The 23,325-nt window shown below is 48.9% G+C and overlaps 1 protein-coding gene across 3 annotated transcripts; it reads left to right on the top strand.

Annotated features, from left to right (window-relative positions):
- Nucleotides 1-136: 136 nt before the first annotated feature.
- slc15a4 (solute carrier family 15 member 4) lies at nt 137-22,243 on the top strand. Of its 3 annotated transcripts, none has more exons than XM_062454506.1 (9): nt 137-462; nt 649-1,270; nt 2,279-2,574; nt 3,350-3,491; nt 3,732-3,815; nt 5,076-5,256; nt 9,065-9,223; nt 13,980-14,138; nt 19,142-20,079. In XM_062454506.1, the coding sequence occupies exons 2-9, from the start codon at nt 695-697 to the stop codon at nt 19,378-19,380; spliced, it is 1,836 nt and encodes a 611-aa protein (XP_062310490.1). In that variant the 5' UTR covers nt 137-462; nt 649-694; the 3' UTR covers nt 19,381-20,079. The 3 variants fall into 3 exon arrangements, with proteins under 3 accessions (XP_062310490.1, XP_062310492.1, XP_062310491.1); XM_062454508.1 differs by lacking the exon at nt 19,142-20,079 and adding an exon at nt 16,963-17,158 and having other exon boundaries at nt 140-462; XM_062454507.1 differs by lacking the exon at nt 19,142-20,079 and adding an exon at nt 22,028-22,243 and having other exon boundaries at nt 141-462.
- Nucleotides 22,244-23,325: the final 1,082 nt, after the last annotated feature.

The following is a 23,325-nucleotide window of genomic DNA, read 5'->3' as shown; positions in this document are numbered from 1 at the left end:
TAGACATGGTTTGTGTCGACCAATGATTGAAAAGCATGTCACTGTTATAGCCAATGGCTATCTTCGGTCCCAGGCTTTCTAGCCAATGGCTCTAAGCGAAAACAATATTGGTGGAACGTCAAAATGAACTGCAAGCGTAAACATTAGCAGCAACTGCTTAAAACCACAAAGTTTAACCATGCATGGATGGGCTTGAGTTTATCAAGGCGCGCTGTGTTGATTGGACGTAGGGTGTGCAGTTTCTACATTACTGAACGAGCCTCAATGTCACGCGGTAGTATTGTGACAACTGAACCTTGTTTAGTCCTGTGTATATCGGTGTTGTTATCTTGCTAGCCTACCTTATTTCCTGAATCCGTTGATGATATATATTATTTTATTGACATGTCAAGCCAGTAAGGATTGGCTACCAATATACAAGAAGTAAATGGGGGACATTGGTGCGTCTTACGTCCATTAACGGTATGACAACTTTCTGTTATTAAGCCAGTCATGGTAGCATGCATGCTAGTTCTGTGTCATCAGGAACAACTTTGTTGATGGCTTGAGACTGACTTTTCAACACAGACTGTTAGATATCGTAAAAGGCCTCCTTCTGGATAATTGTATTGCTCTCTGTACCATTTATGTAATTACGTTTTTTCGCAGGGTTGACATTATCAAGTAAACAACCCTAAAAGTCAACAAACAGAGGATGTCCAGTCGGAGTGGCAGCGAGAGTACCCCTCTCCTGGAGAACTCAGGGACCGTGAGCAGACCCACCGTGTCCGTGTTCAAGGGCAGAAGACTGGCATGTGCTGCCATACTTCTGGCAGAGTCGTTGGAGAGAGTGGCCTTCTATGGCATCACGTCCAACTTGGTCCTTTTTCTTAACAGCAGCCCGTTTTACTGGGAGGGAACCATGTCAAGCCAAGTACCGCTCATGTTCATGGGGGTCACGTACCTGATTTCACCGTTTGGCGGCTGGTTGGCTGATGCATATCTTGGGAAGTTCCTTACCATCGCTTGCAGTTTAATCCTGTACTTGATAGGCATGCTGTTTTTCCCATTTATCGCCAATGAAAAGTCTAGAAGTTACCTGTGTGGTGATCAGACGGCGTTTCCAGTACAACCTGCAGAATGTTTGAATCCCAACATTACCCTCCCTGCCAATGTCACCTGCCCTTCACGCACACCCTATTGTGGCCCAGTGATCTACAGCAGCCTGGCACTCATCGCATTAGGGGTGGGGACCGTCAAGTCCAACATCACTCCGTTCGGAGCTGAACAGGTACAGTATTTATTCTAGTGTTTCCTGTAACCACAAGCTTTAGACATCGTAGTAATAACAGTGGTACACGACAATAGATTGGAATTTTAGGAATTGGAATCAGGTTTTTTCCTGTGAGTTCTTTTCAGTGTTGTTACCATGACAGGCTCATTCAGTCATTCCCTTGCTGGTTGTAGGGCCATTGATAATTTGTGTCATGAGATTCACATTTGGGTGAATCATTGGGTTAGCAACGACTCACTGGTCAGGCTGAGAGAAAGGCCTTTACACGCTGCTGAAAGTACAGGAAGTGAAACTTCACGTTTGTCAAATGTAGGCTGATTATTTCCTTAAAATGTGGGATTACCTCACAAAGTAAAAGCCTGTTTCTGTGGTAAAAATCTATAAATAAGGCATTCCGGATAATCTGGCTGGTTGAAAACCCTTTCATAGAAGCAGTCACAAGGATTCCATAGCCGTCGCCATTTTAACATTATTTTTTTCACGTCTTTCCATCAATGTTACAGCTCTGCTATTGTGTGACTCGCTAGTGAAGCTAGATTCAGTATTTTTTTGTATACTGCATAGACTACTGTATTGACATTTCTGTTGACATTCGTGATATTTGCAGTGGGGGGTGAAAATATTATTGGAAAAAGGCATGCCCTATGCTGTAGGAATATTTTTCATGGAAATAACGATATTTATCATTTAAAAGTTTATTCGATTATTCATGAGTCTCTGTCAAGTGTTATTGCTTTTCATAACTCAAATTCCCTCTCACCTCTGTAATATAGTATATTGTAGTGTCTTTTATCACTTGGCTCTGTATTCTCATGCCCTGTTGGTAGTGACAATGGATGAATGGCCAGACTATTGAAAAAAACAACCATAATACAGTATATCCGAGATATAAATTGTGTAATATCTCTGGATTGGTATTGTTGCTAAAAAGAGATCTCATTTTTTAATATTAAAGAGGATCCGAGGGATGATTTGATGGTGACGCTGATATCGATTGTGTTCCAGGTGAAAGACAGGGGGCCCGAGGCCACCCGTCGGTTCTTTAACTGGTTCTACTGGTCCATCAACCTGGGAGCCATCCTGTCTCTGGGAGGAGTGGCCTACATCCAACAGAACATCGACTTTGAGCTGGGTTACGCCATCCCGGCCGTGTGCCTGGGAGTCTCCTTCCTGGTCTTCCTGCTGGGCCGGGCCGTCTTCGTCACCAAGCCCGCGGACGGCAGCGCCTTCACAGACATGTTCAAGATACTGGGCTACGCCTGCTGCTCCTCTCAGAGACCCAAAGAGCCCAACCTGCTCCTGTAAGAACGGCCTGCCTACCCCCTCTGTGGTACTAAGCATCCGTGTTATATCGGGGGGGCAGATGGCTGAGCGGTTAGGGAGTCGGGCTATTGATCAGAAGGTTGCCGGTTCGATTCCAGACCGTGCAAAATGACGTGGTGTCCTTGGGCAAGGCACTTGACCCTACTTGCCTTGGGGAGAATGTCTCTGTACTTACTGTAAGTCGCTCTGGATAACAGTGTCTGCTAAATTACTAAAATGTAAAATATCGGGGAAACAAGACGTGGCAGTCCAATTGCAAACAATCAACATGAATTGATGATATAATCGGATATGATCGGGATAGAACAGGGTACTAGGCCTGTGTGGCTCAGTTGTGGAGTTCTATGACAGTTGATGAGTTAAGCCATATCCTATCGCACTGTTCTGCAGTGATTTTCTACAGGTCTGGCACACTATCAGTCACCCAGGTGGAAAGCCACTCTGAAGTGCTGTTTCTTAGCTTTGAACCTAGGTTGAAAAATCTGTGGAGAAAAGAAAAAAAGATAACTTGACATGGAATATTTTAAATTGCCCAATCTCACAGCCTTTTAAGAATTCTTATTACGGTCTGTTCTTCAGAGATGGGGATTAGAGGCTTTAGAATAAACTTTCTGTTCTTTTCCAAAAGTCCCATAATTTAATGGGTATTCTTAAAAAAAAATAAAGCCCATCATCCTAGACTTTAGGTTTCATTCTCATATATAGAGCAGTTGATGTGTATATATACATTTAAAAAAAATGTTCCCAATAAAGGCCTAAACCATCACTGCTGGATGGGGCGAAAGTGACGTATGGAGGCTGGTTTCCTGAGGAGAAGGTGGAGGAGGTGAAAGCCTTGCTGAAAATCCTCCCTGTGTTCTTCGCCCTCATCCCATACTGGACTGTGTACTTCCAGGTGAGAAGGACAGACAGGCTTTTGAACGCGGGCCTCGGGTTCAAATCCCCCCTCACCTTTACGTTGCTAGATTCGGCTTGTGTGGAAGACGTTGGGTACGGTATATACAGTACGACACACATTAAAGAGACTTTTCGGGTTCAGGAAGAGTGTTCTTGCGAAGAGAATGCTGACATTTGTGCAAAGGGGAGATGCCCTCCATCCTTGCGTCTTGTGACATTTCTTGTTGTTGTCCTTCAGATGCAGACCACGTACGTTCTGCAGAGTTTCCATTTAAAGATTCCTGACATAAGCAGCAACAATACATCCACCGGCTCCCAACAGGTATGTTTTACCCCCCAGTGTATGTTACTACATACACACTAGTGTATGTTATTACTTTCACAGATGTAGTGGATTAGATAGTGTATTTCTATACATAGCACTAGTATGTATAGTATTTATAGTATTACAATGTAAATTCAGTGGAATTCAAATTTCTGGAAATCCTTGTCAGTGTCTTCCTTGTTGATGCCATTGAGGCCCCATGTATCTTTCCATCACATGACATTATAGAGCCTGGTTCAGGAAGTAAAGCTTCTTTAAGGTCTGTATCAGACCTTTGAAAAGCAGCATTTGAGCTCCTTAGTGTTGGACATGCACTCCATCTACCTTAGATGACTTATTTTTCAGTTGAACACATGTCAGGAGATAAGGGAAGTGAGCACAGTGAAGTGTGAAGCCAAAACGCTACTTCGGTAGCCGCACCATTTAACGTGTTAGACTAACCAGCGAGGCGGAGAAGATGAAACCGTTTCTGTTTGTTGTTCAGAGCGTTTCTTCATTTGTATTCTACACCATCGAGGCGGTTGGAAAGAAGTTCACAAGGCTCATTTTTCTCTCAACTAATGTTTGTATTATTCCTAATCTCGCTAACTCTATTTCGGTCGGTAAAAAAAAACGAGTCTCTGTTTCAACCTGGCACTTTGTGGTCTTGAAGATCACAGGGGAAGTGAGATTAGATGTTTTCAGTTCTGTCATGCTCTGGGCTTTCCTACTTGACTCAACAGTAACCTTAATAAAAAAGCCTTAACTTCCTCAGGAATGGGTGTATAGAGCCAATAGGCATAGTAGATGTGTAGTGATCCATTAGAAAGGTTGATTTGTCCAGGGACGTGTGTAAGATGCTTAGTCCCTGGTGAGCTGATTGATACTAGAGAGGCTTTGGGAGCATCAGACAGCACTTGAAAAGTAAATATTTCAAAGAATGACTCAACAGTGTATTGGTTTAACATTTTAAATGCTGTATGTTCATCCTCCCTTAAATTTTGCAACTCCTATTATTAGTTTTACTAATGTCCGTTCACTGTGGAATTGCAATGGGTTGTCTTCTCTCATGGAACAGAACAGTAAGTTTAGGCATTGGTCAAATCCGCTTCCGACCACTGGAGGGCGCCAGCACAGTGTCAAGCCCGCTTCCCAAACTCGTCCCCAAAGGAACGGGGGGCCCCCTATTGCTCTGACATTCTCAGTATTGTTTTCCATGCTATGTGCACTTCCCCACGCTGTTCCTCATGTTTCCCCCCTCCTCTGTGTCCCGGGCAGATCACGTTCCGCTTCCCCGCCGCCTGGCTGACCATGTTCGACGCCGTGCTCATCCTCATGCTCATCCCCCTCAAGGACAAGGTGGTGGACCCCATCCTGAAGCGCAGGGGCCTGCTGCCCTCCTCCCTCAAGAGGATCGCCGTGGGGATGTTCTTTGTCATGTGGTCGGCAGTGGCAGCCGGTGAGCCGCCTCACACACACACACACACACACACACACACACCTGCCTCCTGGTTGATGACTTTCACTCCGCCCTGTGACTGGAGAGCGTCGCGAGAGCTCGTTCTCACGTGTGCTCCACCTAGTCGCTCTCGCGGCGGGAAGCGCCACTCGTCTCGGCTGAACCGCGCCACCCTGGAGAGCCCCTCCTCCTGGAGAGCCCCTCCTCCTGTCTCCCGTCTGGTTTCATCGGTGGAATTTCCTCGTTGTTGACATTGTCATTCATCTCTTTATCCGCCGTTTCAACACTCACAGTTCCAACATAGTCTCAAGCTATTGTGTCATTAAAGTCAGAAGAGAAGAGTCATTCACAACCACAGGGGGAAGTCAGAAGAGAAGAGTCATTCACAACCAAAAAAAGCAAGCTAATTTGATGTGATACGAGTGACTCTGTTGTCTTTCTAAGAGCACCTGACCTTCAGGATGTCGTGTGTTCTTCCGAGGCCAGCAGGTGGTCTGTCGTGGAGGTCGTCATATCCGTAGCATCGGACCTCCTCTACCTGACGTGCTGCGGGGACCAGGGACGGGAGGACAAGCCTCCCAGGGTGTCCTTTGTTCCCAGGGCCCAGAAGCTCCGCCGTGTGTCTCCACCCCCTGTCCTGTTTGACTGCCCCCCCACGTCCCCGTCCCCCCACGTCCCCCGGTAGTGCTCGGTCCAGCGCTGCTCCAGCCCGGGGAGTCGGATTTCAACATGAGCCTGTCCGCTCTCGGGCTCGCTCTCTGGTTTCTGCGTTGGGCACAACCTCGCTTTTGAAACGGCGCTCGTATGAGACTTCCGGAGAGCCTTATGTCTCTCTGACTTGTTTTGACTTGGTAAGATGAGTGTGTACGACGTTCACGCTGACCTTTGAGATAGTTTTAGATGGGGAATTATAGTTTGTTAATCCCCGAAAACATGTACTGTACTTGTTCACTCTGAATAGCTGTTTGGTTGAAGACGAGGAATGCTCGGTGGCACAATTTTCTTTACAAAACCACACGCCCCTACTGTTCCGGCTGATTGGTTGTTTTGTTGGGGTGTGTCACCCTGTGTGGGCAGTATGAGAGCTGACTGGATGAGTAGCTTCTGCAGAGGTAGTGTGTGATCCAGGTTGACTGTGGCGCCCTCTGGAAGGATGTGATCAAAGACTAATGTTGGCCCCGGGGACTCCTGCCCCCCCCCGGACCCCCCCTCCCTGCCCCCCAGGCCCCTGGGAGATTGGTGCTCAGCTACATCCATCTCACCACTGTTCCATCGTTAATAAACCACAGCCAACCACAGGCACTGTGCAGGAGGAATTGCTTACCACGTAAACGTGTGTGTGTGTGTGTGTTAGGGAAGGAGGGAGGATGTGTCTGTGTAAGGCAGTGTGTGTCGCAAAGTATGAATGGTGTGTGGTTTTAGGAACTGTCTTAACTCTAGAGAATATGGTCTAACCTGACAGGAAACATGTTTGGATCAGGGAGATCTAGTCCAGGCCTTGTACCAATCCTGATTGGTGTTTCTTGGCTCAACACAAAGCTCTTTTCGCTATTTACACTGTGCCACTTTTAGGAGAGAAGGGAGAACCAAAAATTAAAAAGTTAATTTCAGTTCAAATTTTCTTCTGCTTTCTTGTTTCCCCATAAGGGTATTTTAAAGTAGCTACTTATAACTTATAAACAGTTAATACTACTCTAAAACCTAGCCTCTAGTTCAGCTTTACTGGCTCAGAGGCCAACAAGTTTCCCTCAGAGGTGTGAAATTATAAAATACAAATTTATCTCGTTACTACCCCTGTTTATGCTCAAGTGCAGGCAGGGGACTAGCTGGAAATGAGTTTGATCTGTTATTAATATGTCATGAATAGTCATGTCAGTCAGATTATGAGTCGCTCTCGGTGTCAGTCTCTCTCCGGTGGGGCGATACGCTGCTGCTGCCCAGGGGGCCCAGCCCTGGAGGCCCCAGCCCTGGAGGCCCCAGCCCTGGAGGCCCCAGCCCTGGAGGCCCCAGCCCTGGAGGGCCCAGCTCTGGAGGGCCCAGCTCTGGAGGGCCCAGCTCTGGAGGGCCCAGCCCTGGAGGGCCCAGCTCTGGAGGGCCCAGCTCTGGAGGGCCCAGCTCTGGAGGGCCCAGCTCTGGAGGGCCCAGCCCTGGAGGGCCCAGCCCTGGAGGGCCCAGCCCTGGAGGGCCCAGCCCTGGAACTGCAGCCCAGACAGATGGGCAGCTGTGGCCCTGCCAGACTGGCGTCCGGGGCCCTGGACACAGCCAGAACATACACAGCACCATACACCTGTCCCCCCACACACACACACACACACACTTCACAGGGTTGCCATGTGCTCATCACGGCCAAGCCATCGTCTTTGAAGTTACCTTTTACGTTTAATTTATTGAATCATTTTCGACTAAAGATATATTTATTTTCTTTATTTTCTCCCCCCATCAGCTTTAGCTGATGTTGAATGCCTTTGACTTGCTCTCCAAAAGTGGCAGTGTTTAGTTTTTTTTTTGTTGGTCTGGGAAGACGAGGGTCTGTTTGTGGCGAGGGAGCGCCTAGCTCTGGGCCAGCAGGCTCCACATTACCCTGGATGGACGGCTGGTATTAAAGCATGGCTGGATTACGAGCCTGCATCCCCTCTAAACGCCAGCATTAAGTGTGGCTGTGATAGGAGGCTGTCTCTGGGCATTTTCTGGAAATAGCTGCTGGTTCCATGATAATGGTTATCGAATAAAGCTTTCAGGAAGCGGCGTCGGCTGATGACAACTGCTTGGGTGTTATTGTTAAGCTGTCTCTCTCTCTCTTTCTCTCTCTCCCTACCTCTCTCTGTCTCTGTCTCTGTCTCTCTCTGTCTCTCTCTGTCTCTCTCTCTCTCTCTCTCTCTCTCTCTCTCTCTCTCTCTCTCTCTCTCTCTCTCTCTCTCTCTCTCTCTCTCTCTCTCTGTGTGTGTCTCTCTCTCTTTAACTCTATCTCTCCCTCACTCTCGACACTGTCTGTCTCGCTGGTTCGGTTTTCTCGCTCTCTTACTATCTCTCTCTGTTTCTCCTTTCTCTATCTCTCTCCATCTCTCCTTTCTCCCTTTGCGAGCTGTTGTAATCTGTGTTGGAGCGTGCAGATGGGATCTTAATGAAGCAGTAGTCTTGACTTGGCACTAAATCCCTCGCGGACTGTCAGTGAATCCCCCTAATTCCTGCGAGGGAATATGTTTGGATGTTTGTCTGTGTTTGATGTAGTACATTAAGTACTGTAAGAAGTGCTTGCTAACCCTGACTGCATTATTTATGAAGGGCATGTTTTCACCTCTCAACTAGCCCGAGAGGTGCTAGTTGAGAGGTGCGTCTGTGCCAAGGGAATTGTACAAACCTGCCGAGGCAGTTATTTCTACGTTGAGATGTTGTTATTTTGTTTAAATAATTTTCATTTCTGTCTCTCTTGTCTATTGTTTTCACGTCACACGCCACCCTAAACACCACAGCCTCAAAACACACCCTCGAACTGCTTCGTATGTATTCAAAAGTGTTACGAAATAGTCTCCCAACACACTGTGTGCATCCCAACAAAAATCTATGTATAACCTGTGGAGTCAGGTGGCTGAGCGGTGAGGGAGTCGGGCTAGTAATCTGAAGGTTGCCAGTTCGATTCCCGGCCGTGTCAAATGACGTTGTGTCCTTGGGCACTTCACCCTACTTGCCTCGGGGGGAATGTCCCTGTACTTACTATAAATCGCTCTGGATAAGAGCGTCTGCTAATTGACTAAATGTAAACCTACTGGTATCTCTCTTCTTCTCCCCCCCCCCCCCCCCCCCCCCGCAGGAATCCTGGAGACGAAGCGTCTGGAGATCATCAAAACCAAAGGGACGATCGACCAGGTATTTGGCAAAGTGACCTACTATGCTGCCGATCTGCCCATTTGGTGGCAGATCCCCCAGTACGTCCTCATCGGGATCAGCGAGATCTTCGCCAGCATCGCAGGTACAGCACTCGGCACGTGGCGTCGCTAATTCACATATGGTACGGCCCCTAAGTCCAGTATGTTTGCGCTGTCCACACGACAGAATACATTGTGCGATGGAAGGTGATGTAAGGAAGAATCATTCCTGTCAGGTGTAGGAGTAAGGTCATACAGATGGTGTTAATATGTTCATATTACCTCGATTTCTTAGACGGCTACCTTTCTGTATATAGCCAAATGCTAATACCACTTTACATATACAAAGGACAAGGTAGAGCCTCTAATGGCTATGGGGAGTCTATCTGGTGAGGCTTGTTCTGTCCAGCTGCTTCTGGGCTACAGTTCCTGGCATCAACGCTGTCTCTGTGGTTCATTATGTCCTAATGACTCATGTAATCACTGGCGTGTTTTACTTAAACGCACCCTCCCCTCTGCTTTGGTAGATGTGGAAGGCATCCATTTTGTCTGTTTTGTTGTTGTTGAACGTTTTTAGGTGAGGAATCTGGGAGCTATCAGCCAGGAAGGTGTCTACCTTCAGAAAGAGATGCACAGTCAGGGAGTCAGGTGGCTGAGTGGTGAGGGAATCGGGCTAGTAATCCGAAGGTTGCCAGTTCGATTCCCGGTCATGCCAACTGACGTTGTGTCCTTGGGCAAGGCACTTCACCCTACTTGCCTCGGGGGAATGTCCCTGTACTTACTGTAAGTTGCTCTGGATAAGAGCGTCTGCTAAATGACTAAATGTAAATGTAAAATGTTTAAATCACATTTCTGCGACTGGACTGTGTGTCCAGTGTGCTACCATGACGACAGGTCTGCTCTGAGTGTTATCTTCTTCTGCAGTCCTGAGAATACAGTCTGTCCTGTACAATTCATCCAGCGCCGAATATACTGTCGATTCTGTGCTTCACTGAGGAATGTTTATCACGCGAGCATCCCAACTGTCATTTCTGCACCGTGTGTTTTAGCTTGATGACGTCACATGAGCACCGCTCACGCTGTTACATGGTACAATGAGACTTTGGGACCTAATGCATATTAGGAACCCCCATCCCTGGTTACCCTAGGGATATCCACACTCCCCTCCTCTGAATTAGACCTTTTCTGTTTGAAAAGCTCGACTGACATCCGTGCACTGTGTCTCTGGCCAAAGGGAGAGGAGAGGGAATGCCTGTTCCTGGGATCCAGGTGGTCTAAATGTACCTCAGGGTTCTCTGCAGCCTAGACTGTAGGCTCAGTGAAGATCTTCTTCAAGGACAAAGTCTCTTCCCAGAACATACTCTTGATCCTCCTGATTTTGTAGGAGTGTGTAGCCAGCTCTCTTATCTCTCACTGAGCAGACCTAAAGCCCGAACAGTAATAATACTCAATTGGATGTAGACGTTTCCACTTCTCTCCAGATCAATTTAGCAGGCTACCCTTTCTCCTCCGCTTGATCTCCACTGAGCTCCGCTTGCTTCCTCGACGATAGCGTCCTGCTTTCATTGTCATTGCCTCCAAGTCAGCCTCGGCTCTCCAATTTACAAGAGGAGCTTAGAAGTATTAACAAAGAGTGCCACTGTTTGTGTCACGGTACAGGATGGGAGCCTTTTGAAGCAGCTGGCTGTGTTGTGGCAGCGAGCGACTCTGGTTGTTCATGTTGTGTGTTTTTTTTAAATCAATGAAACTCAGTCTCATTATTATTTTTCTTCTCCGGTTATGATCATTGCCAGGCTCAGTCTTCCTGTGGAGAGCCTGTAATAACGTGGGTGGCTAGGGACTCCTAGTCCCTCTGTCTGGGGCTGACACAAGCCTCATCCTAGTCCCTCTGTCTGGGGCTGACACAAGCCTCATCCTAGTCCCTCTGTCTGGGGCTGACACAAGCCTCATCCTAGTCCCTCTGTCTGGGGCTGACACAAGCCTCATCCTAGTCCCTCTGTCTGGGGCTGACACAAGCCTCATCCTAGTCCCTCTGTCTGGGGCTGACACAAGCCTCATCCTAGTCCCTCTGTCTGGGGCTGACACAAGCCTCATATATCCTGCTGGATCAACTTAGCTTCCCCTTTTCCTTTTTTGTATACGTTTTTACCTCGGAGAACCGCGGTGATACTGTGCATTTTTACATAGTCGAATGACATCAAGCCATGTCAGGTTAATTCAAAGAGATTTTTCTTTTTTTTCCAGGGACGAGAATCTGTCAAGTTCCTCTAAGCAGTGCGTTTGTCTCTGTTGAATAAGCACCGTGTTTTTAAATGGGTTAAATTGAACATAATGAAGTAAGATTAGGTGCAGCACACATACGTTTATTTGTATGCCTAGGGTGACTTTTAACAACCACTGGAAGTCACGTCTGACTATTAGGGCATCCGTGAAATTCTAATAGAGACAGAACAAAGCTTTGGGGAACCTTAAAATACAACGTATTCTGCTCTCCTTCCATATAGTCCCACAGGGTTTGACTTCAAGGGAAATTGGATGACAGAATTGTGACATATGTCTGGGACAAAAGGGAGTCGTTCCCCCCCCCCCCCGGTCTTATTCTGTTTGAATAAATCCGTTTCCTACACCAGGTGCCCACCTGGTCCTCAGCAGCGGTGCGTGCCTGGAAGGAACCCGGATCCTTCTTTGCTTGTGCTTCTGCACCACCCGCAGTTTGTCTGCTTTCAGGCGCTAAGAATATGCGAAAACTTTGCAAAATGATCCCCTAAGGGATTTTTAATTATGTATTGCTCTTTCGGAAATGTTAAAGGCTAATGTTATTTTCCAAGAAAGAAAAATCACCCCTCTAACATGGCCCTCGGGAAGAAGAAAAAAATACAAATAAATATATATTTTAACTATACTTCTTCCTTTTTGAATAATTCCTCCCCCTGGTCTAGAAAGGTCAGCCTGTTTGTTTGGGATGTGGCGGGGAGGCAGACAGGAGATATCATTGTAATTCCGTCTCAAATCATTGTTTTTACCTACGATTGCGGTTGAAAATAGCCCACCCTGTCCTCTTTCGACTGCTGCACATGGTCCTTCGTGGCCAGTGTTGTCTTGAATGCTTGGCCATTGACCCAGGCCTCTAGGCATGGACTGGAAAGGTTATCTGAGGGTAGAAATGGCTTAAATGTTTTCTTTCACAAAACATGGGAAGGTCAAGTTTGCATTAGTTGAGTACAAGTTTTTATTTAGTTTGTTAACTCAAAAGATGGCCTTGTCTTTATCACGCCTCCATATCCTAATGTCCTACACATCCAGCATAGGTGTTTGCAAAGAACACCTACACTGGTTCTTAGTTCTTCTTTTATTTCCCTCTGAGGAAGGCCCTAAAAGCCATCCTTACTTAACGGACGCGCCCTAATCTCTACTGACAGAAGCAGCTATAAGGCTTAATTCGTGAAACCCCAAAGTTTGAGCTGCCATGAAATTATAAATGTCATCTCGCAGGCTGAGTTCTACAGTATATTCACAGACACGTCCAAACAGCACACACGCAGCCTGGCTCTTCCTCTTCCTCTGGTCACATATTAAATATAAAGAGATTTACCCAAAACAATTGCAGTTGAATAGGTGATTAGGAGGCCCTGAGGAGGGGAGGACAAGGCTGACGTTGAGCCGTGAAATGGCAGTTGGCCAACTACTGTAGGCCTGCCTGTCTCATGCATAATAAGTGGAGCGATGGTGCTTCTGGAAAGCAGGCTCTCTGATGTGGATGGAAATGTAATCTACTGAACGTGGAAACACACAGTGAGTGCTGAACTTTGTTGCTGTACTGAATATAAGATGCCCTGTGTGTGTGTGTGTGTGTGTGTGTGTGTGTGTGTGTGTGTGTGTGTGTGTGTGTGTGTGTGTGTGTGTGTGTGTGTGAGAGAGTGTGTGTGTGTTTGGGTGTGAGAGTGTGTGACAGTGTGTGAGTGTGTGTGTTTTTGAGTCCGTGGGTGGATGGCTGGGTGACAAGTCAATATCTGTGTCTGTGAAGAGTCCACAACACATCAACCTGAATGTCAGCCAACAGTGACCGCTCCTGGCCAGAGTCTACCCCAAAGTCATTATCACAAAGACACTGTGATATCACTCATCATGTAGCTGGTGCATCATTTGCAGTTATCTCTGAGCTTTTGTCTCAATATTTATTAACCGGTAGTCTTACAACACATCTGGTTTTCATTGAATAGCCTAACGAATAGTTGAATCCTCCATTCTTTAATCTTTCATCTACCTGTTGGACGTCCACTGTTCTGTGCTGAATTTCAGGTTGGTGTTCTGGGTGTACAGCTGACCACTCTCACTGTACAGCTGACTACTAGGGAGTCAGAAGGTCGCCGGTTCGATTCCCGGCTGTGCCTAATGATGTTGTGTCCTTGGGCAAGACACTTCACCCTACTTGCCTCGGGGGAATGTCCCTGTACTTACTGTGAGTCGCTCTGGATAAGAGCGTCTGCTAAATGACTAAATGTACTCTCACTGTACAGCTGACTACTCTCACAGCTGACCACTCTCACTGTACAGCTGACCACTCTCACTTGGGGGCTGGCCTCTGCCTCAGGCTGTTAGACAACAATGTTGCTCACTTCCTGTGTCCCATGATTGGAACCATAATTGAATTGGCCAAGAAGGACAGAAGTCAACAGATTGGATTGTTTGCTCCACATACACACAGGAACACATGGGTTTGTTAGCTCAACTGCATGTAGATTATCGCTGGGCAGTACATAAGGATTCACACACACTTACTGTACTCATAATAAGAGTACTCATTATTTGTAATTGTCTTTGTGAATCATGGGATTTCTGGTGTATTCTTGTGTGTTCCAGGCCTGGAGTTTGCCTACTCTGCTGCTCCTAGGTCAATGCAGAGCGCCATCATGGGACTGTTCTTCTTCTTCTCTGGGGTCGGATCCTTCGTGGGCTCTGGGCTGCTGGCCATCGTATCCCTCAAGGGGATTGGCTGGATGTCCTCCCACAAAGACTTTGGTAAGGAACAGAAGAAGAAGAAAAAAAAAAATATATATATATATATATAATAATCCAATATTCTCTTTTTCTTTCTCGTTCTCTCTCTATCCCTCGTGTTTTAAAATGACACAAAACTTTGATCTACTTTACAGCAGAAATCATTTATCTGTTTTTTTTTTTTTTCAACGTGAAGTCAGAGTTCTTTATCGTGTCATTTCCGCGTCCCAGTGAGCTCAATGTAATGACGTCATAGGGCCCGCTGTGTTTTAGGCTGGAAGGGCACTTTAGAGAAAAAGCTATTCTCCTGAGGTAAATTGGGGAGATGACTCAACTGTGTACAATATTGACCCAGTTCTTCTATAATGGCCCATGGACCCTGTGGAGGCCTCAGCTTGTTTTACAGGACTGAGTTTGAGGCATGACCCAGGCATCTGAGTTCCTCCGCCAACCTACCAGTTATTGAACATAGTTTTCCTGTCGAGAAGAATGACTCTCCTCATCAATATTCTGATGCCCTCCCTTCGCTATCTCTGCAGGATGTCGTGAGGGTTCAAGTGTTTACTGGGTGGGGGATTGATGTTAGCAAAACATCTACTTCTTTCCTATTCTCACAACATGACACAGTATCGACTGTGCAAATTTAGATATGGATCCCCTCAGCTGCAGTCTCGGAGCATCGACTGAAATGTATTTTCTTAGGGACAAGTCTCAAGAATGTTCATGTCCACTCTTGATTTAAAACCCACTTAAGGAGTTTGTAAATGAGTTGCGCCAGGGGAGAAAACGTGGGCAATTCTCTTGTTTTTAAGAGTGTTTCCTGTAATAAATAGACATGTCAGACTAACGACAAAAGGTTTGTGTAAATCTGTCCGAGTGCGAGAATAAATAGCGTGGAGGTGGCAGCAGATGGATGCGTTCCCTGGCGAGAGAGCCCTTCCGTCCCAGAGGCACTTTCCTAGGAGCCGCACGGTAAATAAGCCAGCTCTGTAAATTGTTTACCCACAAACACCTAATAGCTCATTAATACAGCGCGCCGACAGTTCTGGACGTATTTTTGATGATGTTAGCACTCGGAGATGCTTGGCACACCCACATAAATCCATCCTTCGCCCCGGCTCTCGTTTGTTTAGTAAGCATCATTCGATTGTTAAGCGAGAGCCTGGGCGCCCGCTGGCTTTCTCCTTCCCTCCCTCGCCGACACGTCTTTTTGAGAAGGTAATTTAAAGAACGAGAGAGAGGGAGGGGTTGGGCGGAAAACACCAGAAAGAAAACATCCAGGTGGTCATTGATAAAAGACAGATGGTGTGAAATATTGGCCTCAAAGCCAGTCAGAAATCACCGTTTGTTGTGACTGTAACAGGAAGTTTTTTTTGTTCTCTCCCTGACATACATTTGTGGTTCTACCTGCCTGCTCTTGCCAGCCTCCTGGGAGCGTGGCACTGCGCCGGGCCTCTGCAGGGGAGGTGGAAATGAAACCAACCTTATTTCCATGGCTGGGGGGGATGTTCGGAGCTGTAAACATCAGGCTGGGAGAGACTTCCAGCCCGGGGACAGACAACCTGGATTAATCACTAACTGGGGGCTTGATTACACAGCCCCGTCCTCTTAAGTAAATCTGCCCCTGGAGCTCAGCGCTGCCACAGCCACCCCCTCCTGTCCCTGCCCTGCAGGCTGATTTACCCCCCTCTCTGCTCCTCCACTCCCCTACTCCTCTCTGCTCCTCCACTCCCCTACTCCTCTCTGCTCCTCCACTCCCCTACTCCTCTCTGCTCCTCCACTCCCCTACTCCTCTCTGCTCCTCCACTCCCCTACTCCTCTCTGCTCCACCACTCCCCTACTCCTCTCTGCTCCTCCACTCCCCTACTCCTCTCTGCTCCTCCACTCCCCTACTCCTCTCTGCTCCTCCACTCCCCTACTCCTCTCTGCTCCTCCACTCCCCTACTCCTCTCTGCTCCTCCACTCCCCTACTCCTCTCTGCTCCTCCACCACTCCCCTACTCCTCTCTGCTCCTCCTCCACTCCCCTACTCCTCTCTGCTCCTCCTCCACTCCCCTACTCCTCTCTGCTCCTCCACCACTCCCCTACTCCTCTCTGCTCCTCCACTCCCCTACTCCTCTCTGCTCCTCCACTCCCCTACTCCTCTCTCCTCCTCCACTCCCCTACTCCTCTCTGCTCCTCCACTCCCCTACTCCTCTCTGCTCCTCCTCCACTCCCCTACTCCTCTCTGCTCCTCCTCCACTCCCCTACTCCTCTCTGCTCCTCATCCACCCCCTTCCTCCTCACTTCCTCCTCCCCAGCACTTCATCTCTCTGAGCCTCCACTTGTTATTTAAAGTCCAGTGCGCTAATGTGTTTTCCGTCCGACTTGGTCGTTCATCCTGTTCCAGTCCGATTGAGATGGGCGTCCACGTCCGCTCCCGCCAGCGAGGCACTGACCTGGCGGACGACCTCAGGAGCTGCCTCTGTGAGGGGTCAACTACCCCCGCCTCAGCCTCATCAGCAGCCTCACATCGGAGGGTTTGTTTATCTGAAACGCCGGTTGTTTCGTTGTCGCTCGAAGACGGCCCCGAAGCCGAGTCAGGGAGGACGCTCTGAATGTGACGGTGGAGGATATCGCCCTCCTTTTGTTCCGTGTTCAAGTGCTGGCTTGACCCGCGGGTCAGGGGTCAGAGGAGAGCTTTGAGCCTCGGTCTGAGATGACATTTTTCACATCCTGCTCATGAACAGCCGGGTCATACTTAGCGAAATGTCAGTGTTTTAATGTTGGCTCAGATGTCACAGGAGTCACCTGTGTTTTTATAGAGCTTTTTAGGTCTGAAAGAAATCTCCTTCCTCCTTTCATAGGCTCAGACAGAGGGACTCAACCACAGACTCCTAGACAGGAGATGTCTTGACTGCAGGGGAAGGGCTCGGGGTGCATATCGTATGTAGCTATGAGCTAGCTCCTCCACCAAATGATGGCACAAACGAAGACATTTAAATACCGATATGAAAGAAAAGAAAATGGGTCAGAGAGAAATCGTTTCAGTTGCGGAGAAAATGAAGCTTGCATTGATCCTCCTATTCCGCTCATTTGGAGCCGGAGGAGGGTTATTGAATGCATTGGAGCATTCAGATGTTGGGCATTCCACAGAATGTGAATGCATTGATCCATTTTCAGAACGGTGAATTGATATTGACCTGGTTCATCTAGACTTCACGTGACAGGCTCTTTCTTAGCCCTCACAGACCAGGCAATTATGTCTTGTTTCTCTGTGCCTGTGTACAGGCTTGACTTTTTTTTTAGTCGAGCCGTTTTAGTTTCTGGGGCAGTAATTCTGCTATTATTTGACCTTTGACCTTTGAGTGTTGGTACGGACACAGTGTCTGGCAGAGAGAGCGGAGGAGAAAACTTCATTTTGGGTTATAGGATTGGAATGCCAATGCTTCTTATGGATTGAGCTGCACACCCGCATCTGCCCTTTTAAAATACCTGTCAAATATTTATGGGGTTCGTTTAATAGTTTGCACAGCAAGTCCTTGTTTTGCCTTTTGCTTCCATAATTAGCACACTTTTGAAAGTGCTTAGCAGCCAAGTGGGCCCTGGGGGCTGGAGGCAGGGGGGGGGGTCTCAGCCCAATTTAGAATATGTCCCATTACAGAATTAAAACCTTGCACGATCTCTCAAATGAGCTTCGTAAACAGAGTTGTTAAAGAGATGTTTTCTTTCTTTCTTTGTTTACCCCCCCTGATATTGCTCAGGGACCAGTTCATCGGATGTTTATTGAATCTATAAAGCACTTGACAATTAGGGTAAATAAGAGGGTCTCTCTCCTCTCTCCCATCATGTGTCTCTCGCCCAGCTACAGTGGTGTCTCTGTGTCCTCCGAGCACGGCCCCCAGTGTTAATTAAGACTGCGGTTGGTGGACTCTCCTGTGAGCGCCGGTTAAAGTGAATTATTGATCTGAGACCGAAGCCGATTCCGAGGCAACTGGATGCCCCCATCCCCCCCCCGCTTTCGTCCTGCTAGCATTGTTTTAAACCCACCATGAATTATTCACGCGGTGGTGATAGACGGTCTGGATTGTTCTTTTAGTCCATCTCACATCTAAAACAGCTCCCAGCTTGATACAGAAAGGAGAGAGCAGACAGAAAAGGGGTGGGGGGTGTATTCATCTTTTCCATTGTATTTCTACCTTGACAGAGGCGGGATTTATGAAAATATATCACCTCACACGACGATTTCATCCTATATGATCAGGAGAGATGTGTCCGAGCCTTTGAAAGCCAGATTAAAGGATTTCAATGAATGAAGTCACGTTCAGGGTACTGTACGAGGGCCACGCGGCGCCCCTTCATGTGGAATCACACGTCTGTGATGTTCCGTCTTTAATCTTGGACGTTTCCACTCGTCTTGAAAGGGCACGAACACGGCCAGCGATCGACGGAGCACGTGAACAAGGTACCTTGTTCACTTGTTCACCCGTCCACTGATGCAGGATGTGCCCAGCTCAGAGACCGCACAGGGACAGGAAGCCACGGCAAGTCTTTGTCTGGTAAAGGTTAGCCTTTACCAGCCTTTGTTGAAACTCTGTGGACGGTGTCAGCTCGGTGGGTCAGTGTGAAGGCTAGCCTCTCACAGGCTTGGTGGGTCAGTGTGAAGGCTAGCCTCTCACAGGCTCAGTGGGTCAGTGTGAAGGCTAGCCTCTCACAGGCTTGGTGGGTTTAGGGTTAGGGTTAGCCTCACAGGCTCGGTGGGTCCGTGTGAAGGCTAGCCTCACACAGGCTCGGTGGGTCAGTGTGAAAGTTAGCCTCTCACAGGCTCGGTGGTTCCGTGTGAAGGCTAGCCTCACAGGCTCGGTGGGTCAGTGTGAAAGTTAGCCTCTCACAGGCTCGGTGGTTCCGTGTGAAGGCTAGCCTCACACAGGCTCGGTGGGTCAGTGTGAAAGTTAGCCTCTCACAGGCTCGGTGGTTCCGTGTGAAGGCTAGCCTCACAGGCTCGGTGAGGCTGTGCAGGTCTGGCTCACTGACCTCTTTCTTCAGCGTGTCCTGCAGGATGGGACCATGGAGAGTCCTTGGGCTCCTTCACCCAGAGTGGGCCTCGCTACACAGAGGAAGGTGTAATTAGACTGGTCTCTCTGAACGCCCGGCCTGTCAGAACTCTCTCACCAGTCCTCTTTCTCCCCACTTCGCTCTGGCCAGATGCACCATGGGAGATGACAGGACTCCTGGGGAATTACCCCCTTATCCAATTAAAATCAAGCCTGGGACTCCTTCTGTAGGTCTTTATTCACCGTGACAGTCCCACTTGGAGAACTTAATAGGTGGGTTCCTCAGACAGCGCATGGGCCCTGAAGCAATGGGATTTTTCTCATTGGAAGATACAGGGGCTTTCAAACAGCTCCAGTGGCCAGGCTTGCTTGCTGCTTCCTGCTGGATTACAGTCGGAAACCGTAAAAAGCCAGCAGCCCGTTGTGTATAGAATGTGACCATTTTAATAAAGTGGAAAAGAATCCAATACCAGGAACTCTTGACAAGGTACCTGTCAAATGAAGAGCAGTTATTTGCTGCACTGTCTCTTCACTAAGCAGTAGGACCAATAAAACAGTATGTGGAACATAGCAAGAGGTGGAAAGCAGCTATAATGCCAATACAATTGTCAGACAGTGTTCTGTTTAAGTTTCAATATGGAGGATTTAGGATGGCTGTATGCTTTTTTTTTCCTTCCCATGTCAAACCGGAGCAGGGGGAAAACAAGTATTTGTTTAGGATTCCCCCGCAGTGCGTCTTGATGAACAGGGACAGCCAGTTGCATCAGCAGCGTTGGGTTTCATACGTACGGGTTGTTCCTCTGTTTTAGAATAGGAAAACCTTCACAAATACAGTCGCTACTGGCAAGGGGGGAAAAAACAAGCTTTTCACTATTAAAATACTTGAAAAACGCCAACTCTGCAGTTTCCATGATGTGTCCCAGCTAGGGAGGGAGGGCATGAACAGATATTTGAGGTTCTTGTTCCGTGGTGTTTCAGAATATGAAGGTGGTTGAACTAGGTGTGATACTGTACAGTGTAGGATAGTGACAAGATGTTGAGACTTAACATGTACAGTTAATGGTAACCCTCTCCCACCTCCCTTTGCTCTCTGTCTCACACACACACACACACACACACACACACACGTACGTTGACGCGTATGTAAATCACATCCAGGTTGACGGTGTACGATGCTTTTTCCCCCCATTTTGATTGCCTTCTCTCCCCTGGGAAAACAAACAGTGCTTTAGTTCTGATGAAAGACTCCCCAGCTCTGCTCACAGCCGAGGGTCCAGATTGTTCTGTTATTCCCCGTACTTCAATCCCACATCATCAATGGGGGGTCAAACAGCACCCTGTTTAGAACGTTTTCTGTCTGTGATAAGAGAAGAAGGAGAAAGAGCCTTCCTGCTGACAGAACTGTGTTTCCTCTCATCCACACAACCCGTTCTGAGCCGTTCTGTCTTCCTTCTCATCAGACAGAGCGAGCTAAACATGGAAGGCCCGCTCCGTGAAGTTGTCATTTTGTCAATCCCATTGAGCATGTCTGGGACCTGTTGGATTGGAGGGTAAGGCCTGGAGCCAGAGATGTCCCACTGAACGCTCATAATCACGCACTCATTTGTGAAACACACCTGGCAATTGTTTGTGTTGATCTGGCAATCAGATCACCCATGATCACATCTGTAAGTGCTTTCCCAACTGGATGGGTGACATCATCATGGATATCCTACCAGCCCCAATGGCTCAGAGAGGAGAGAGGCTGCTTCGTAACCAAGAGGTTGAAGGTTTGATTCCCAGGTATGCTGCTGCCAAATTTTAAACCACAGATTGGCAGATGCAGATCCTGTCAGCAACAGGACGGTGTGGTGGGTTAAGATGTTGCGAATGATGAAGGGTTGTTGGCTCAGAGTTGTAATGTGATCAGTTTGATCCCCACCCACGTGTGATTTTTAATCTAGTTACTCTATGTACCTGTCTTTATTCCAGTGAAGTACCCCAAGAATGGTAATGATATCATAACGGCCCCAATGGCTCAGTGAGGAGAGAGGCTGCCTTGGAACCAAGAGGTTGAAGGTTTGATTCCAGGCTACTGTCAGTTTTGAAAATCGAGAACAGATTCGCAGAGGCAATTACCCGAGAACAGTGTTACCAGCCCCAATGGCTCACAGGAGAGGGACACAGCCTCATAAACATGAGGTTAATGGTTTGAATCCAGGCTGCTGCCAAATTTTAAAGCGCAGATTGGCATTGAAATGCATGTCAAGAACGCCCGGAGAAAGTACATCTCTGTGAAGGGCTTCTGTGGTGTGGCGGTTAAAGGGCATGAACAAAGACAAGTCACTGGGTACTTGGAGTTCACACATCGCCGGTTCGAATCTCACCCACGGTCGGGTTGAATCGTCACCCATGGTTGTCTGGAGCCGCCCCGGCTACACGAGGCAGGGGGGGGGGCAATCTCCCCCCCCGGTGGTTCCCAACAATAATCAAAGAGGTTATCCAGTCCAGGAAGCCAACAACAGGGACTTTTTACAAACATTTCTGTAGATTTCAATTTCGTGTTTGTTTGCAGCCGGCCGGCGAGGCAGCCGAAAAATTGCTGAATTCCAGGGGAGGGGCCACATGGAAAGGAGGAGGGGTTTGGCCTGTCACAGTGTTTTGTCACTGTTGGGGTGAGGAGATACCAGATGAAGCTTCGCAATGTCGAAGGATGAGGCAGGTGAAGCTTCACTCTAGTGGTCCAACAAACTACCCGCGACCCAGATAGCCAAGAAGCGAATCCTTTGTTTTTGACTTTTTGAAAATCTGGAAAGATCTTGAGTTAATTTTTTCAGCTCCACAGTCCCCACTGTGTGTTCTGTCACAATAACCAACTTGTCTCACCCCCTCCCTCCAGGTAATATCAACGACTGCCAACTGGACTACTATTTCTTCCTGCTGGCGGGGATCCAGGGCGTCACCCTGCTGGTGTTCCTGATTGTGTCAGTCAGGTACGACAAGCAGAGGACCAGGGCCGGCAGTCTGCGACAGTCTTGACCGGCCCAACACCAAAGCCCCGCCCCCAACCTCCCAGTAACGCCCCGCCCCCAACCTCCCAGTAACGCCCCGCCCCCAACCTCCCAGTAACGCCCCGCCCCCAACCTCCCAGTAACGCCCCGCCCCCAACCTCCCAGTAACGCCCCGCCCCCAACCTCCCAGTAACGCCCCGCCCCCAACCTCCCAGTAACGCCCCGCCCCCAACCTCCCAGTAACGCCCCGCCCCCAACCTCCCAGTAACGCCCCGCCCCCAACCTCCCAGTAACGCCCCGCCCCCAACCTCCCAGTAACGCCCCGCCCCCAACCTCCCAGTAACGCCCCGCCCCCAACCTCCCAGTAACGCCCCGCCCCCAACCTCCCAGTAACGCCCCGCCCCCAACCTCCCAGTAACGCCCCGCCCCCAACCTCCCAGTAACGCCCCGTCCCCAACCTCCCAGTAACGCCCCGCCCCCAACCTCCCAGTAACGCCCCGTCCCCAACCTCCCAGTAACGCCCCGCCCCCAACCTCCCAGTAACGCCCCGCCCCCAACCTCCCAGTAACGCCCCGCCCCCAACCTCCCAGTAACGCCCCGCCCCCAACCTCCCAGTAACGCCCCGCCCCCAACCTCCCAGTAACGCCCCGTCCCCAACCTCCCAGTAACGCCCCGCCCCCAACCTCCCAGTAACGCCCCGCCCCCAACCTCCCAGTAACGCCCCGCCCCCAACCTCCCAGTAACGCCCCGCCCCCAACCTCCCAGTAACGCCCCGCCCCCAACCTCCCAGTAACGCCCCGCCCCCAACCTCCCAGTAACGCCCCGTCCCCAACCTCCCAGTAACGCCCCGTCCCCAACCTCCCAGTAACGCCCCGCCCCCAACCTCCCAGTAACGCCCCGCCCCCAACCTCCCAGTAACGCCCCGCCCCCAACCTCCCAGTAACGCCCCGTCCCCAACCTCCCAGTAACGCCCCGCCCCCAACCTCCCAGTAACGCCCCATCCCCAACCTCCCAGTAACGCCCCGCCCCCAACCTCCCAGTAACGCCCCGTCCCCAACACCAACCTCCCAGTACCACCCCCTCCCAACAACATCCTCTCATACTGAATTTGGTTTGTTGCTGATTATTACCACGTTAAACTGTTTAAACCGGTTTAAAACATCTTTGACAACTTTCATCAATGAAG

Source organism: Osmerus eperlanus, chromosome 28, assembly GCF_963692335.1.
Source record: "Osmerus eperlanus chromosome 28, fOsmEpe2.1, whole genome shotgun sequence".
Classification (NCBI taxonomy): Eukaryota; Metazoa; Chordata; class Actinopteri; order Osmeriformes; family Osmeridae; genus Osmerus; species Osmerus eperlanus.
The sequence above is the reverse complement of the archived record's forward strand: the minus strand, read 5'-3'. Positions and strand labels throughout refer to the sequence as shown.

What these genes read in the sequence shown, in the direction of transcription:
- slc15a4 (XM_062454506.1), top strand. Translation starts at nt 695, where the DNA reads ATGTCCAGTCGGAGTGGCAGCGAGAGTACCCCTCTCCTGGAGAACTCA. An exon ending in CTCCGTTCGGAGCTGAACAG is followed by an intron (nt 1,271 to 2,278) that starts GTACAGTATTTA and finishes ATTGTGTTCCAG; the next exon opens with GTGAAAGACAGGGGGCCCGA. An exon ending in AAAGAGCCCAACCTGCTCCT is followed by an intron (nt 2,575 to 3,349) that starts GTAAGAACGGCC and finishes TTCCCAATAAAG; the next exon opens with GCCTAAACCATCACTGCTGG.